Genomic DNA, 13531 nt, shown 5'->3' with positions numbered 1-13531 from the left:
AAGATTAGTAGCATTTCACCAGGGGAAAAAAAAGGATAGAAGACCGTTCTAGAGAGAGGGACCCACAAATAGAAGGTGATAGGTGAGAAGAGAAAGGCAGGTTAGAGGGAAATTATTAAAGACAGGCTAAAGACTTCGGACTCCATCCAATAGGCCAGAAGAAATCATAAAAATTTTTTCAAGCCAGTATAAGGAGGTAAGATAACCAGGATTTTATCTTAGATAGATCATTCTGGAGGCAGAGGAGAATGACTAGGAAGAAGTAAGTGGAGCCAAAGTGTTAGGAGGCTACTGTGAAAACAGCAAAGGATTATGTGAATATGGAGTTCCGCAGAAGATAGGATTGGAAAATCCATTAAGACTTACTGGCCGATTAAATAAATGGAGTAAAGAGGAGGAAAAGGAAGAGAAGAATACTCTGAAGTATTTAGATTGGGTAACATGATGGATAATGATGTCAAAAACAGGAGGAATAAATGTGGATAATGATTCGTTTGGGAACATATTGAGCTTGGGGTACCTAGAGAGCTTGGACATCCAGGTGAATATGTCAATTGGACATTTGAACTCTCACAAGGACTGTAGGGGTGGGCGCATCAGAACATCACAGATGTTCACCTACTGAAGGACATTTCGGTTGCTCCCAAGTTTTGGCAATTATGAATAAAGACTCTCTAAGCATCTGTGTGCAGGTTTTTGTGTGGTCATGTTGTTAACTCCTTTGGACAAATTCCAAGGAGCCTGACTGCTGAATCTTATGGTAAGAGTATGTTTACTTTTGTAAAAAACAGCCAAACTGTCTTCCAAAGTGGCTCTATTGAGTTTTATCACAAGTTTCATGGGTACAGGGAAAGGCAGGATTTCAAAAAAGTTTCAGAGCAGAGCAGTTCTAAGATGCTAGTGGTTCAGAGAAGTAGTAGAGTTGATGGCAAAGGATGGTGAGGGTCTTCACAGGGTATTTCTTACTATAATTAAAAGCAGTTACTGGGTTTACTTCTAGATGTTTTACAATATTTAAACATTAAAGTAAAATTTTAGCAGAGCGTGTTGAAGGCTTTGGAACACTGGGGCAATGGAAGCTGTAACACTTCCTGTTGGCTGGAACTTCTGCAGACCAGTTCTAACACTCTCCTGATTGATGAAGAAAAAATACCCAGCCAGTATGAGTCGGGTTTCCATGACTTGCAACACAGGTCTTAACTTACAAACAACAAACAAAACTGGCTTAAGCAATGAAGGGGATTTATGGGCTTATTTAACAGGAACGTTCAGTCCAGGCTTCAGGGTTGTTTGATTCAAGGGCTCGTTTGATTCAAGGGCTCAATGTTGTTTTCAGGGACGTGTTTCTTCCTATCACTTCTGTCTGTCTTTCATGGTGTCAGTTCCATTGTGAGGCTGGCTTCTTATATGTTGTGTTAAATCATACACCATGCCATTCAGAAGTAAAAAAAGAACCTCTTTCCTAGAAGCTTCCAGCAAAAAAAAAAAATCTCTAATCCCACTATCCTGAAATTGGTAACATGTCAAGCCCTGAATTGTGGTCAGGGGGGACAATTATCCTGATTAGTTACATCTAGAAGTGCAGTTTGCATCCCATAAAAGCCAAGAGCTGCATGAGGGACCTGTGTTCAAGAGTAAATCCAGGTAGTTAACAAGAGGAGGGCAAATGTGCGCAGATGCATACCACATTGTCTATTTTCTTTTAGGTTTATAGGTAATAGTCCTCCCTGAATTAGGATTCTGTAATATATAGCAAAGATATAGCTAGAAGAAAATAAACTTAGACCAGATGACATCACCTACCACGATGTTCCACTGTTGTTAAAAAATGTCTTTCCTTATGTGCCTTTTCCTGTCTATGAACTTATGTTCCAAATCACATTTCTGTTGATGGGAGAAGTTTGACAGCTGCAGATAACTACCCTGTTAATTATCACTTTGAGAGCAGTCCAGTTCCCAGTCTGTTTCTCAAGAAATCCCTTTTCCTTTATTCTAGGAAAAAGTATGACTTTCCTGAGGCATAAGGTGAATTCCCTCTAATTTGGAAATACAATTCTTCTTTATCAGGATGAAAAACTTAAGGCCTGGTGGCTTGAGTCTGTCGCAGCCTTTTGCCTACATACGAATTTAAAGTTCATTTTATCTTATCGCAGAAACACACCTAATTAATTTGGCATTCTTTTCTATGTAGCTTTTCCTGGAGTAAGATCTAGTTTGATTTACAATGAACACCTAATTAATAAGTTAATTTCACTTCCTACATACACTTTGTAGCTGTCCTATTAGACTAAGGGGGAAATGTCAAGGTGAATTCTGCAAGTCCTCTGTTATTTCCATCACTCAGAGGTATTTATTATGTTCCCCGAAGTGTGTTGGGCATTAACGTGCATTTTGTCATCCACGACTTCCAGGAGATCATGGAGCTGGGGAGACAAGGCAGGCACTTACAAAACAGTTCAGGAACAGGGCAGAGCAGTGTGGAATTAAAGATCAGAAGTACTGCTGCAGAGAGTGAGGGTCACCGGAAACAAGTGCAAGGATGGTGGTGGAGGTATCAATATGTTACTCAGAGAGGCTGAGGAAGATCCCTAAAAAAGGAGGGTGTGAGTCAGCCCTTACAGAATATTTAGGTTGGGTTAGGTTGAGAAAGGACATTCCGGCCATGGAGGAATTGTGGGAGATGAAAAGGAGCATTCAAGTTTCCAAGACCAATAAGAACTTTTCCTTCTAAAGAAGGATCATGTTGGGTCCAGAGTATGAGGAACTTTGGACCCTGTGACAGTGGAGGCTACCCCAGAACATCAGAGGGATAAAAAGGAGCTAAAGCTACCTGGTTGAAGGGGAAATGACCAAGCACAGGCTGACCTGTTACGAACCAGCGTAGGAAGCCAGTGGTGAGGCCGAAAGAGAAGCAGGCATCTCCCTTCTTCAAAGAAGGGTTCCAAAGAAAAAGAGCTCAGACTTGATGTTGGTTCCCAGTTTTGTAACAGTGTGAACAGTAGGGTTGAGTGTGAGGTCAGTGGAGCCTCCAAGTAAAATCATCTTGTAAACAGCTGGGGGGACATATTCAAGCCAAATTTGGACATAATGCAATTGCAAGTTGACTTCTGGATCCGCAGTTACCGCCAGCTAGCTGCGCAGGTTCTATTATTTCATTAATCTCTCAGTCATGTGATTGAACTACTTAGACTCTATTTACAGGATCACTCTTCTTCCAGAAGCTCCTCTAACAGAGAGGTCCAACCAGAACGTACAAGTAAAATAATGCTAACTATGGACTTAGTGACCTAAAGAAAATATTACAACTTCTCAAGAACCTAATGTCCATCCTGGGAGAATACAGCTTATTGATGTATTTATTACTGTGTACAGATAGTATAACCTGTTGCTTATTAATATGAAAAAAAATAGTCCCAGCACACACATGTGCCTACAATATGTTGCCAAATTCTAGATCTAGGCAGTCTCAAACTTCATTGCCCATTAATCTACGGTTTTTATTTAAAATGCAGATTCACTGATTCTGGTGAAGTCCTGAAATCTGCATTATTAACAAGTTCCCCCATGTGATCCTGTTGCAGAAAAATATTCTTTCAAAAAATACTAGCTTAACTCCCACATGTTAGTTAGGCTTTCTCAACCAGTGTGCCTGGTCCATTTTAGGTGTTCAGTAAATATATACTGTATTGAATCAATGTGTCCCCAGCCCTATCACCAATAGGGCACATCTGATGACTTCTTGGGTACCTAAATATATCAATCCCTCCAAGGAAAAAACATCATTTGAGTTAACCCATGTAAGAGAATATAGAAAGTTGCTAAATACAATTAACTTCACTTGAAGTCAGCCAGTCTGGGGCTTATTTCTATTTTCTCAACAAGTCATTAGCCCTCAACCAAATAAATTAGCTTTATTTTTCTTCATTCTTCCACTTACCGCACTAGCATACTATATATATATATATATATATATATATATACACACACACACACACACTCAGCGACTCCATGGAAGGGCGCAGCAGAGGGGGCAGTTTAAAGATGGAGAAGAAAAACTCCTTATCCAATAAAATCCAATGTAAATATGAATTTTACTGTTCATTTTTTTAGATACACTACAAATGAGACCTCTAGATCATAAGGTCCTCCTTATATGATTCTGGGCCTTAAATACTGAGCTAAGTTCTAAAGATAGTTTTTGAATCCTTGCGGATCTTTACTGGTCCTTTAATATTATTGTGATACATTTATTGATTTATTAATTGTATGCATTAATATTTAGGATGAAAACTTGGCAATTTAAATTAAATTGTATGTGACTTATTATAAGTGATTTTTATTACATTTTTTTAACACAGAAATAGCAAGGGCTCCAAAATAAACACCACTGAGAAATTTATGGGACTTTCATATGAAGGCTTTGCTTTAAAGTTTGTTAATATGACTAAAAAAAATCCACAAATGACTTTTCACATTTTGTCCTGGACTTCAAAGTACATTTTCTTTTAAAGATATTTAATTAACTCTTTGCTTACTCATATCCTTTTTCCTTCTGCCCAAAGCATTTTAATCAGAGACAGTTGTTTATAGATCTCTAAACATATTTTTAAACCTCCAAAGTTAAGTCATTTTTATACAGAATTTTATGGAGACCAATTTAGTGTGCAGAGTTACTTACAAAATAACAATGTTAGATTTCTATTTCAAAGGTGTAACTAATACCCAGTTACTATCTCCCACCACTGGATAGCAACTTTCTGAGTACTGAGCAATGTATTTACACACTAGGGGATGGAAATTAATCTAAATTGAGCATCCTATAAAGGTTCCAATATCTTCACCTATTTATGATCTTAGTATCTTCTTAGGCGTCTCCATCTAAGTAGCTACTTTAAATTTTTAGTCGAATTCAGTAACCCATCAAGCAGATATTAAAATACAATTTATGAAAATACATGGATGATTAGATAGATATTCCAGACATGAAAAATCTTATGGTTGCTAAAGAAAATACTTTAAGAGATTTTAAAGTAGTTATTTCCTGAATGTCTTTTTTCCCCACACATTAGACGAAGTTGCATTGTTTATAAAAATTTATTCATACAAATTTTACACACTTTATATAACAGTTATCAAAGTCCTAATTATAGATATCATGTGTGTAATAATACTCGGGTAAGATGTTTTTATAATCAGTTGCACATAAAATAAGAGCTTCAAGACTAACATCTATCTAAATTATCACTATATCATAAATCTGCTCCAGGTTATTAGTAAGGCTCTTGGCATTTCTAAAAAATATACAAAAGATTAAACTGGGTGATCACTGTAAATGCTTGCAACTAGCCACGGGAACACTAAATTAGACTTCGTAAAAAAAAGGTTAACTAGAGCCCTATTTCACCACTAACAGCTGACACAAATACAGAAAACTGCCCATTATCCAAGAAACAAATAATTAAGACTAAAATGCAAGCCGATGTGTTGCAGCATTGTAGGGCCACTAAATAGCCATCTGTGATTCGTGGCGATTTAAAAGGCGAAGAAAGGCACTAAAGCTGCAAACTGCATCCCGTGTCACATTGCCTGAGGAGACTGCAGAATTAAAGAAAGATTGATTCTGTACACAGGACTCAGGCATAGATCGAATGCCTCTGTGCTTTCACTGTTTGCAATGTGATCTCCTGGCAGCATCCATCCTGCCTGGGAATGCAAATCCAAGTCAGTTTTCTTTGATTTATGACCTCATACTGATCAAATCCGTAAAGGAAAAGGAAAGGTCCTTTAAACTTTACAAGCTAATGTTTAATCTTTTCTTGTTTTGTTTTGTTTTTTTCAAAAGAACTTGGGCCTGAAATCTGGGAGTTTGGCTGGCTGGTTTGCCTGTTGTTGCTTGAGCTGGTTGCTGGGTGAAGGTTCTTTTGTTTATTGAGATTACTTGACAGGTTCAAGAAATTGATAGGAAACAGACAGACATGCTTTCTGTAGCCAAGAAAGAATACAAGGGGACATTCTCAGGGCCTGTTGGAGCTTGCTTACCTCACTCTTGACCACAAATATAAGATAGTACTCATACATATGAAGATGAGATTTAAATGATTTGTCAGTTAGTACAACTGACCAACATGTGAACACTACACATTCTAATATGACAAAGGTTGGTTTTATGAAATAAGTTTTACTAAGCAATAAGCCATAATGTAGAAAAATACATTTTACCTACAAACTCAATCAACAAGAAACAAAAGATTCATATTTAGTGCATAATTACTTAGTGGTAACTACACAAGGGTTCCTATACTTTACAATAAGTGCTAGCATCAAACAACAAAAATATTAAGAAGCATTACAAATTTAAGAGAAGTGAATGAAAAATGGTAAACAGTACTTTAAAAACTGGTGCGAGAGGGTGGGAAAGAAGTCTTCAGAAAACCACGAAAGAAAAGGGTGGCTCCTACAGAGCAAGGTTCAAAGGGGAGGATCCTGGCCATTTCACAAGATGAGAAGCATGGACAGCACTGGAGAAAAACACATTGTACTTTGCATCCATTTCCAATACCCAGCACCCAAAGTCAGGCAGGCAGGGGACTACGGTGGGACTCGGCTTATGCCCAGCTCCCAGGCCTGAGGCAGCCCCCAGCCAGTCCCTCTCCAGGAGGGTCCTCCTCCTACTGCCTTACGCTCTGCCTTTTCCAATATTCCTACATTTCCTTCACTTTGTTCCAATTGCCCTAACCTTGGAATATTGGGGTCCCTGGAAGTACAGAAAAGGGAGCTTCCTATTCAAGTCTCCCTTCTCTGTAGAGTCCAATTCCTCCCCCAGGGAGTGGTATGAATCCTGGGGAGAAGCACAATTTGGATCCAGCTGTTGTTTTATCAGGAGAATTTCCTTCTGGGGTGAGTCTGAAGAGAAACAAATACACATGAAAATAGAATCCAAGAAAGCAGAAGTATTGGAATTGCCACCCAGCGAGGGGGACAGTGGCTAGTTGAGTCCAGCTGGGATTGAAGCAGCCTGCCCCAAAGACTCACTGGGAAAGAGTGCCCTCCAGCAATTCTCCCAAATCATTACTCAAAATCTCCCTGGAGCAGGGCATCACTGTTTATGTACAGTAGCAAATGGTCGGTATTAATATCTTCAGGCCTGTAGTGGATAAAAATACTGTCCTTTTAATTCCAGTTTACAAAAATAGGAGTAATATTCAAAACAATGATTGTCTATTTTTCTATTTATTTTATATAAAAACAAACAGCTCAGGCGAATTTTCAATCCTTGTGCACACTTTGAACTGCTTTCAATTATACTTTTATATATATATTCTTAATATAAATTTGTAATATATATATATATCAATATCAATAATTGGTCCACAAAGTATATCTGTGCATTCTCTAGTGCTTTGTAAAAAGAAAAACAATATTATTATCAAAATATTCATTTAATGGCTTTACTTCATACATAAATACATGTTTGGACAGAACACAAGAGCGACGACTGTTCAGTCAGTTGGGAAAATGACTTTTCAGTGTGTCAGGGTTGTATACACAGGGTAGCTGGTAACTCATCGCTACAAATACGCTATTCGCCGTCCTTTGTTTTTAACCCTTTGTTTATACCTTTTCCCTAGGACGGCCGCCAAGTATTTCTTAACAGCCATTTGTTTCCGGTAGCGGCTGTAGCTGTCCGTGAAGATTCCGTCCGAGTGGCGCTTGGAGAGCGGCTCCGAGTCGTCGTCCGCGCCTCCGCCCAGGTTCCCACTGCAAGGAAAGAGGTCGGGAAGAGGGTGGCGGGGCGGGAGACACAGGTTGAATAGTTGCTGGAGGCAGACGGGCCCCACCCCAAGCGGGAGTCTTCAGGGAGGACGCCGGCTCTCAACGCCCACCGCGCCGCCTTGCTCGGCCAGAGAGCTGCCGGAGGGAGGGCTGCGATGGGAACCCTCACTCCTCCCTCCCCATCGACTATCTTGGGGCACTAAGTCCTTACAGAATGGGCCCCAGATGAGGTCCGGGCCAAAGGCAAGCGACTTAAGGCCAACCTCTCTCCAAACGCTGCCTGCTGAGATTTGAATATCCATGCTTTTGCGCTCAATCGTCCTGACCGTTCCTGGCACACCCCCACCCAACCCCACGTACAGAGAAAATAACCGAAGAGCCCTAAATTTCAAGTTGGCTGCTGCCGTGGAGTTTACATCGATCCCGCAATTCCTAGTCAGACATGAACACTCCTCTCCTGCGCGCTAAAGTGAAACACGTGATAATAATATAAGTCGACAGGCTGTAGGCAATATTTTTCATCGCATGAATTATTAATTGCGGAAAATGTAATCTTTTGTCCCATGGGCTTTATTAAAATGTTGCCTTCTGCTGAGAGATGCTCCACGCAAGCCCTGTGCTCTGGGTTTGTCTGGCACCAGCAAAAACTGTTTCCTTAAGGGTCCAAATCTGAGGATTTGTTTGTTTCGAACTGAATTTACAGTGAAAGAAAAATGAGGAAAGAAAAAGTCATGCTTAGAGGATATCCTAGCCAATCGTCCCACGAAGCTTGAAGGTTTTGAAGGCCTGGGGTGGGGGAGGGGGGCTTTTTCTTTTTTTCAATTATTCAAAACGGATCAGATTCCCCGGGTTTCCTGCCTTCTCCCTTCCTCGCCCAGTTCCCGAGCTCTCTGGCCAAACTTAAGTCGCGGTCTCCTAACCTTAGTCTGCCTCCGGGAGCTGGCCCGGCAGACCCTGCGGCGCAGACGCACCCTCGGCCCCACGTGCACGCACGGACGTAGAAGCTGCGCCGCCCGCCCAGCGCGCATTGGCACAGATACCCACCCCGGCGCTCGCGGGGGCGCGCCATTACGCGCGGGTTAACTCTTTCGCAAACTCTTACCCCATGCCCTTGGCCGTGAGCGTCTGCAGGTATTTCCTGGCGGACAGCTGGTCCAGCACTTTGCGGTAGGCCTTGTTAAGGACCCCGTGGGCGAAATCTCTAACAAGGAGGCAAAGTGCGCGCCTGGGGTCACTGACTGTCCCCAAGTGGCAGCCCCAGGTCCCCAGCTGGGCACGCACGCCCCCCGGTGCTCCGGGAGGCTGCCGGGGAAAACCCCAGAGGCAAGGCACTCGGGGATGACTCTTGGGATGTTCCCGTGAGTGCCAGGAACCGGAGTTCGTCCTGCCCTCCGGGGACCGCAGGTGTGGAGCCCGGCCTGGGCGCGCACTCACTGCCACTCCTTGGGCCACGGACCTTTCGTCCCCACGCGGCCCTCATGTCCACACAAACCGGCCCGCTACTAACTTTCTCTCGCTCTCGTGGGAACCATCCCGGGAGAGGAGAGGCTTGAGGGCTTTTATGAAAAAGAACCTACTCGATGGGCCACCCCCTGCCCCTTTCTCCCTCCCAGTCCTGGGCCGACGCAGGGCCGTGCGGTGGTACCTTTCCTCCGCCGGGTAGTAGAGCGCGTAGGCGTCGCGCAGCGCGGAGGCGGGGCTCCCCACGCCAGGTGGATCCGAGTCATAGAAGTCCTGCAGCGGGTTTCCGTCCTCGTCGTACGCCTCGTCCTCCGGCCTGCAGCGGTAGTCGGGGGCACGAGGAGTGGTCACTACAGGTCCCTCCTCGGCTCTGCGAGGACCCAAAGATCCCTAGGGGCTCTCACGATTTTCCTTCTTCCTAAAGGCGCCCCTTGGAGAATTGCCTCTTCTTCTAGGACAGGGGTGCGGGTAGAAGTAGGAGGAGAAAACTCCACCCAACAGAAATTCCCACCCCTCATCTCGCGGGTGCAGGGTCGCCCTGCCCGGGCCGCGGCCTCAACGGGCACTGGGAAGCCGAGGCGTCTGCGCCGACTTAGCACACCTGGCCACGGAGGAGGACCGCTCCGCTCCCGGCCTGGCGCTTGAGCCTCCGTCCACAAGCAGCGGCGGGCAGAGATGAGAAGGGCTCTAGGAGAGAGACGCTGGCCACGCGAAGACCGGATGGGGGAGGCCGGGAGCCAGAGAGGGTGGATGGCTGGGGAGTCCGGCGGCCAACGCCAGCAGCCACCCCCACCCAGCCTCCGAGCCCAGGGGAGTCCTTCCCCGCGCAGATGTAGGTCACGGAGAACCTCCGGCTTCTATTTTGGGCGGGAGAGGATCTGGCAGGAACATGAGTAATAGATGCCCCTAAACTTAGCCTGTTTGGCAGCGGCTCATTCTGTGGCATGTCCGCGCCCTCCGGTACCTCTTGCCCGGAGAAAGTGTCAGGCACACGGGACTTTGAAAATAGCTGGGGGTGTAATAAGGCTTTTAAGTCCAGTAAGTAGATAGTTCGCGCTAATATGTTAGCGGTGGCGGGGCGGCGGGACAGCATCTCAACCCAGAGGCAAAGGGAGAGGGTCAAAGGGTCAACAGGGGACCGAGAGACAACAATCTCGCAGTCGCCCTTACCTACCAACTCAATCCTTGATACAGGACGGGAGAGATGGGTTAGTATACACAACCCACTCGCTTTCGGCCGCTGGAGAGACTAGGAAAGCGGCCAAGGCAAGTAGCGCGCTTTAGGAGGGGTTAGCCATACTTTGTTACTTCGCTCGCCTTTCCTCCATCCCTGGAGAGGTAGGGGCAAGGCATTGCTGCGCTCGCCCCACACCCAGCCTTTCCTCGGCGACGCGCCTGTCTGCCCTGGCCCGGCTGCTCGGAGTCTCCTGGTCTTTCTCGGCACTTCCACCCCGTACCCCGTGCCCAGATGCTGGAATCCTAACACCGAAGCCAGAACCCAAATCAATGGTCAGCGACCCCTAAGGAGATCATTCTTGGGCGCGGCTCGGAGGAGCAGCTTTGCGGTCAGAACGCGCGCTCCTCGCCGCCGGGAGCCCGGTGCACAGCGGAGTGCCGATGCTGCGCTGCGAGCTTCCACTCTCCCGCTGACAGGCCCGGGACTCTGGGGCTGCGACGGGGAACCCGGGCAGCGCCGACCGATTAGAAACCCGGAATTGGGGGTGGGTGGGGGAAGCCAGGGTTACTCCTGCCTGGGGTGGATAGGGCTGCCTTCCCAGTACTGCCTGCCAGTTTGTTTTCTGTTGCTCCTTTGCATCCATTTCATCTATTTCCCCCTCCCTCATCTTTGTTTTCCTTCTCTCAAATAGCTTCTTCTTAACTCTACCCGGCCAACACTCCCTCTCCCCAAGACTCAAAATGCAGTTGGAAAACCTATCACTTGAGAGGAAGCTCTTCCAGTAGAAAGAATTCTAATTGAGGTGAGGAGAGAGAGGGAGACCCCGCCCCGATAGTCCCGAACAAGCTGTAACAAAGCAAAGTCCACAGGAGCTTCACTCTCAACCCCCCCCCCTCCAAACTGGCTCCGGGAGCCAAAGTTCTCCTAACTCAAGCTAAGAATAGGGCCCGGCCCTGCCCCGCTCCCGTGGGAGGGGTTGGGGGAGGGGAGGTTTCACCAGCCCGCCGAAGTGCGCTCGGTCCACCCAGGCGCCTCGGCTGTGGCGGGCTGGGGGAGGGGGGCCGAGGCCCAGCGGAGTCTGCCGGGATCCTCCCTCTGAGCCACGGCCACTGACCCGCGGCCGGACCCAGGCTGGTGGCGGTGCAGTGGGGCCGCATGGGGAGGTGGTGGTAAGCCTGACCGGTCGTAGCCTGACCGAGGAACTGCAGGAGGGCGACCACGAGGAGGTGTCAGGGGAAGGGAAGCCCCGGCCTCAGCTCAGCTAGGGCAGCCAGCACCTACCTGATCCCAGGAAACCGGAGTCCGGCGGCGGCAGGTGAGCAATAGACGCTGCTGTGCATTATTATCCCGTAGACCAGCAGGGCCAGCCTCACTCCGCTACACATGGTCATTCTGCGCAGGACGCGAAAGAGAGCACACAGCAGTCAGAACGCCACTGGCCTTCCACCCTCCGACCCCTAGAAACTCCCTGAACTGAGGGAGGGACGGCGCTCACCTCTGACTCCCAGTATTGAATACGGCTTAATGACAGCCGGCGCGCCCCCGCCACTTCCTTCTCGCTATAGTTAGAAAGTATATGTATATACCCAACGCCCAATAACTCGCCAGATCTGGTACGAAGGAAAGCTAACTCGTACCCTGATGCTGGCGAAAGAATTAGCAGTCAGGTGAGTTGTTTGGTTTGGTAAGATTTTTTTCCCCTTACCATTCAACTCCTACCGCTGCCAGCAGAGGGTTTGCTGCCAAGTAGGACGGCAGGCAAAGGGCTTCTCCAAGTTTCTGCTCTGGAGTCACAACCCAAGAGGCATCACCGTCTGGCGTTAGTGTCTGAGCAGAAGCCGCAGCAACGAGCAGGAGCAGCAGGAGGAGCTGAAGGACTTGTTTGCTGAGGCCGGTATTCTGTTCAAAAGTTTGTGGACGCTCAGGACTAGGAGGGAGCGTGACACCGAGAGAAGGGGGCGAGGAGAGAGATGTAGAAGGAAGAAGGAGGGGGCGACGAGTTAAGAGGGGTGGGGGACAAAGTGGCCTTAAGTTCACGGAGAGAAAGAAGTGATAAGGAAAGAGGGAAAGTCTTAGAAGGAGACGAAGGAAAGAGAGAGGGCCCCAGCGCAGCCGGCGTCTGTGGGAGCCACTCGATCAGGCAGCTGCGCGAGTCGGCAGCGCCTTCTCTGCTCAGAAGTCCCTCTGGCTGCGTCTGAAGCTGCGGCTTCTGCTGCTGCTGCCGGTGGTTACAGAGGTGACCGGCCCTCTGCTCCTGTTTATATGTGCAGTTAGCAGAAATCAATCCGAACGTGGCTTCGGAAGAGCCTTCTTTGTCAACATCTGTCTGCCTATGGCCTTTAAGTACAGAATATTTTGTTGCACTGTTGCACTCCGATTTTTATTCATGGAATGACTTCCTTTTTTTTTTTTTTTCCAGTCACGTAATGATCGGGTATCAGAAAAAGACGTCAGCATCCTAGTCCCTCAAGGAACATATTAACTATTCTGTGCCGTCCTCTTGGATAAGATCCGGAGTCATCGACTTCTCATAAACACCTTTAACTCAAACAGTACAATTTTAAAGAAGTTTAATTGTTTTGATTGTTTTCAATTTTACCCACTTCTCAAGGATGGGTAAAGAATTCATAGAATTTTGAGAATGGTGAAAATCATGTTTTTAACTATGTCCCTCCTATTTCTTTTTGCTTTTTCATCAAGCCCCAGCAATCAGAGCTCTGAGCTCTGGAATTAAGCACCATCAAGCCCTCCTATTAATAAATTTAATTTAGATCTCCTAATTTCTTGCGTATGTTCTTTTAGATAGACAATTAAATGTGGAAGTCGTTTTGTTTTTAAAGGGAAGTCTTGGAGGATTTTCAGTAAATCGCTAATGAGTCTGGCTGTCGTTGACAGTCTGGCTCTGAGTAGAATTGATTAGAGTTAAAGCCGCGTCCGGAGCTCGGCCTGTGGAGCTGTCCAGGCTTGGAGTGCTGAACTGTTTGGTCGCAGATGCTGCAAACATTGAGAATTGCCACTAGTTTAATTTTTCACCAGAGCCTCTGAAGATTTGGTAGTGGTGCCCTTAATGTGGCGATTCATCGTCCAAGTTCCCCCGTTGTTCAGATATGTTCCTCCCTT

At 46.2% G+C, this 13531-nt stretch overlaps 1 protein-coding gene across 3 annotated transcripts; it reads right to left on the bottom strand.

Annotated features, from left to right (window-relative positions):
- Nucleotides 1-5080: 5080 nt before the first annotated feature.
- Nucleotides 5081-12763, bottom strand: ADCYAP1 (adenylate cyclase activating polypeptide 1). Of its 3 annotated transcripts, none has more exons than XM_067699575.1 (5): nucleotides 12117-12757; nucleotides 11693-11803; nucleotides 9419-9550; nucleotides 8876-8974; nucleotides 5081-7758 (listed from the first exon to the last, which is right to left on the bottom strand). In XM_067699575.1, exons 2-5 carry the CDS (start codon nucleotides 11800-11802, stop codon nucleotides 7569-7571), a joined length of 531 nt encoding a protein of 176 aa, XP_067555676.1. In that variant the 5' UTR covers nucleotide 11803; nucleotides 12117-12757; the 3' UTR covers nucleotides 5081-7568. The 3 variants fall into 3 exon arrangements, with proteins under 3 accessions (XP_067555676.1, XP_067555677.1, XP_067555678.1); XM_067699576.1 differs by lacking the exon at nucleotides 12117-12757 and adding an exon at nucleotides 11907-12032; XM_067699577.1 differs by lacking the exon at nucleotides 8876-8974 and having other exon boundaries at nucleotides 12117-12763.
- Nucleotides 12764-13531: the final 768 nt, after the last annotated feature.

This window comes from Pseudorca crassidens, chromosome 12 (genome assembly GCF_039906515.1).
Source record: "Pseudorca crassidens isolate mPseCra1 chromosome 12, mPseCra1.hap1, whole genome shotgun sequence".
NCBI classification, from domain to species: Eukaryota; Metazoa; Chordata; class Mammalia; order Artiodactyla; family Delphinidae; genus Pseudorca; species Pseudorca crassidens.
The sequence above is the reverse complement of the archived record's forward strand: the minus strand, read 5'-3'. Positions and strand labels throughout refer to the sequence as shown.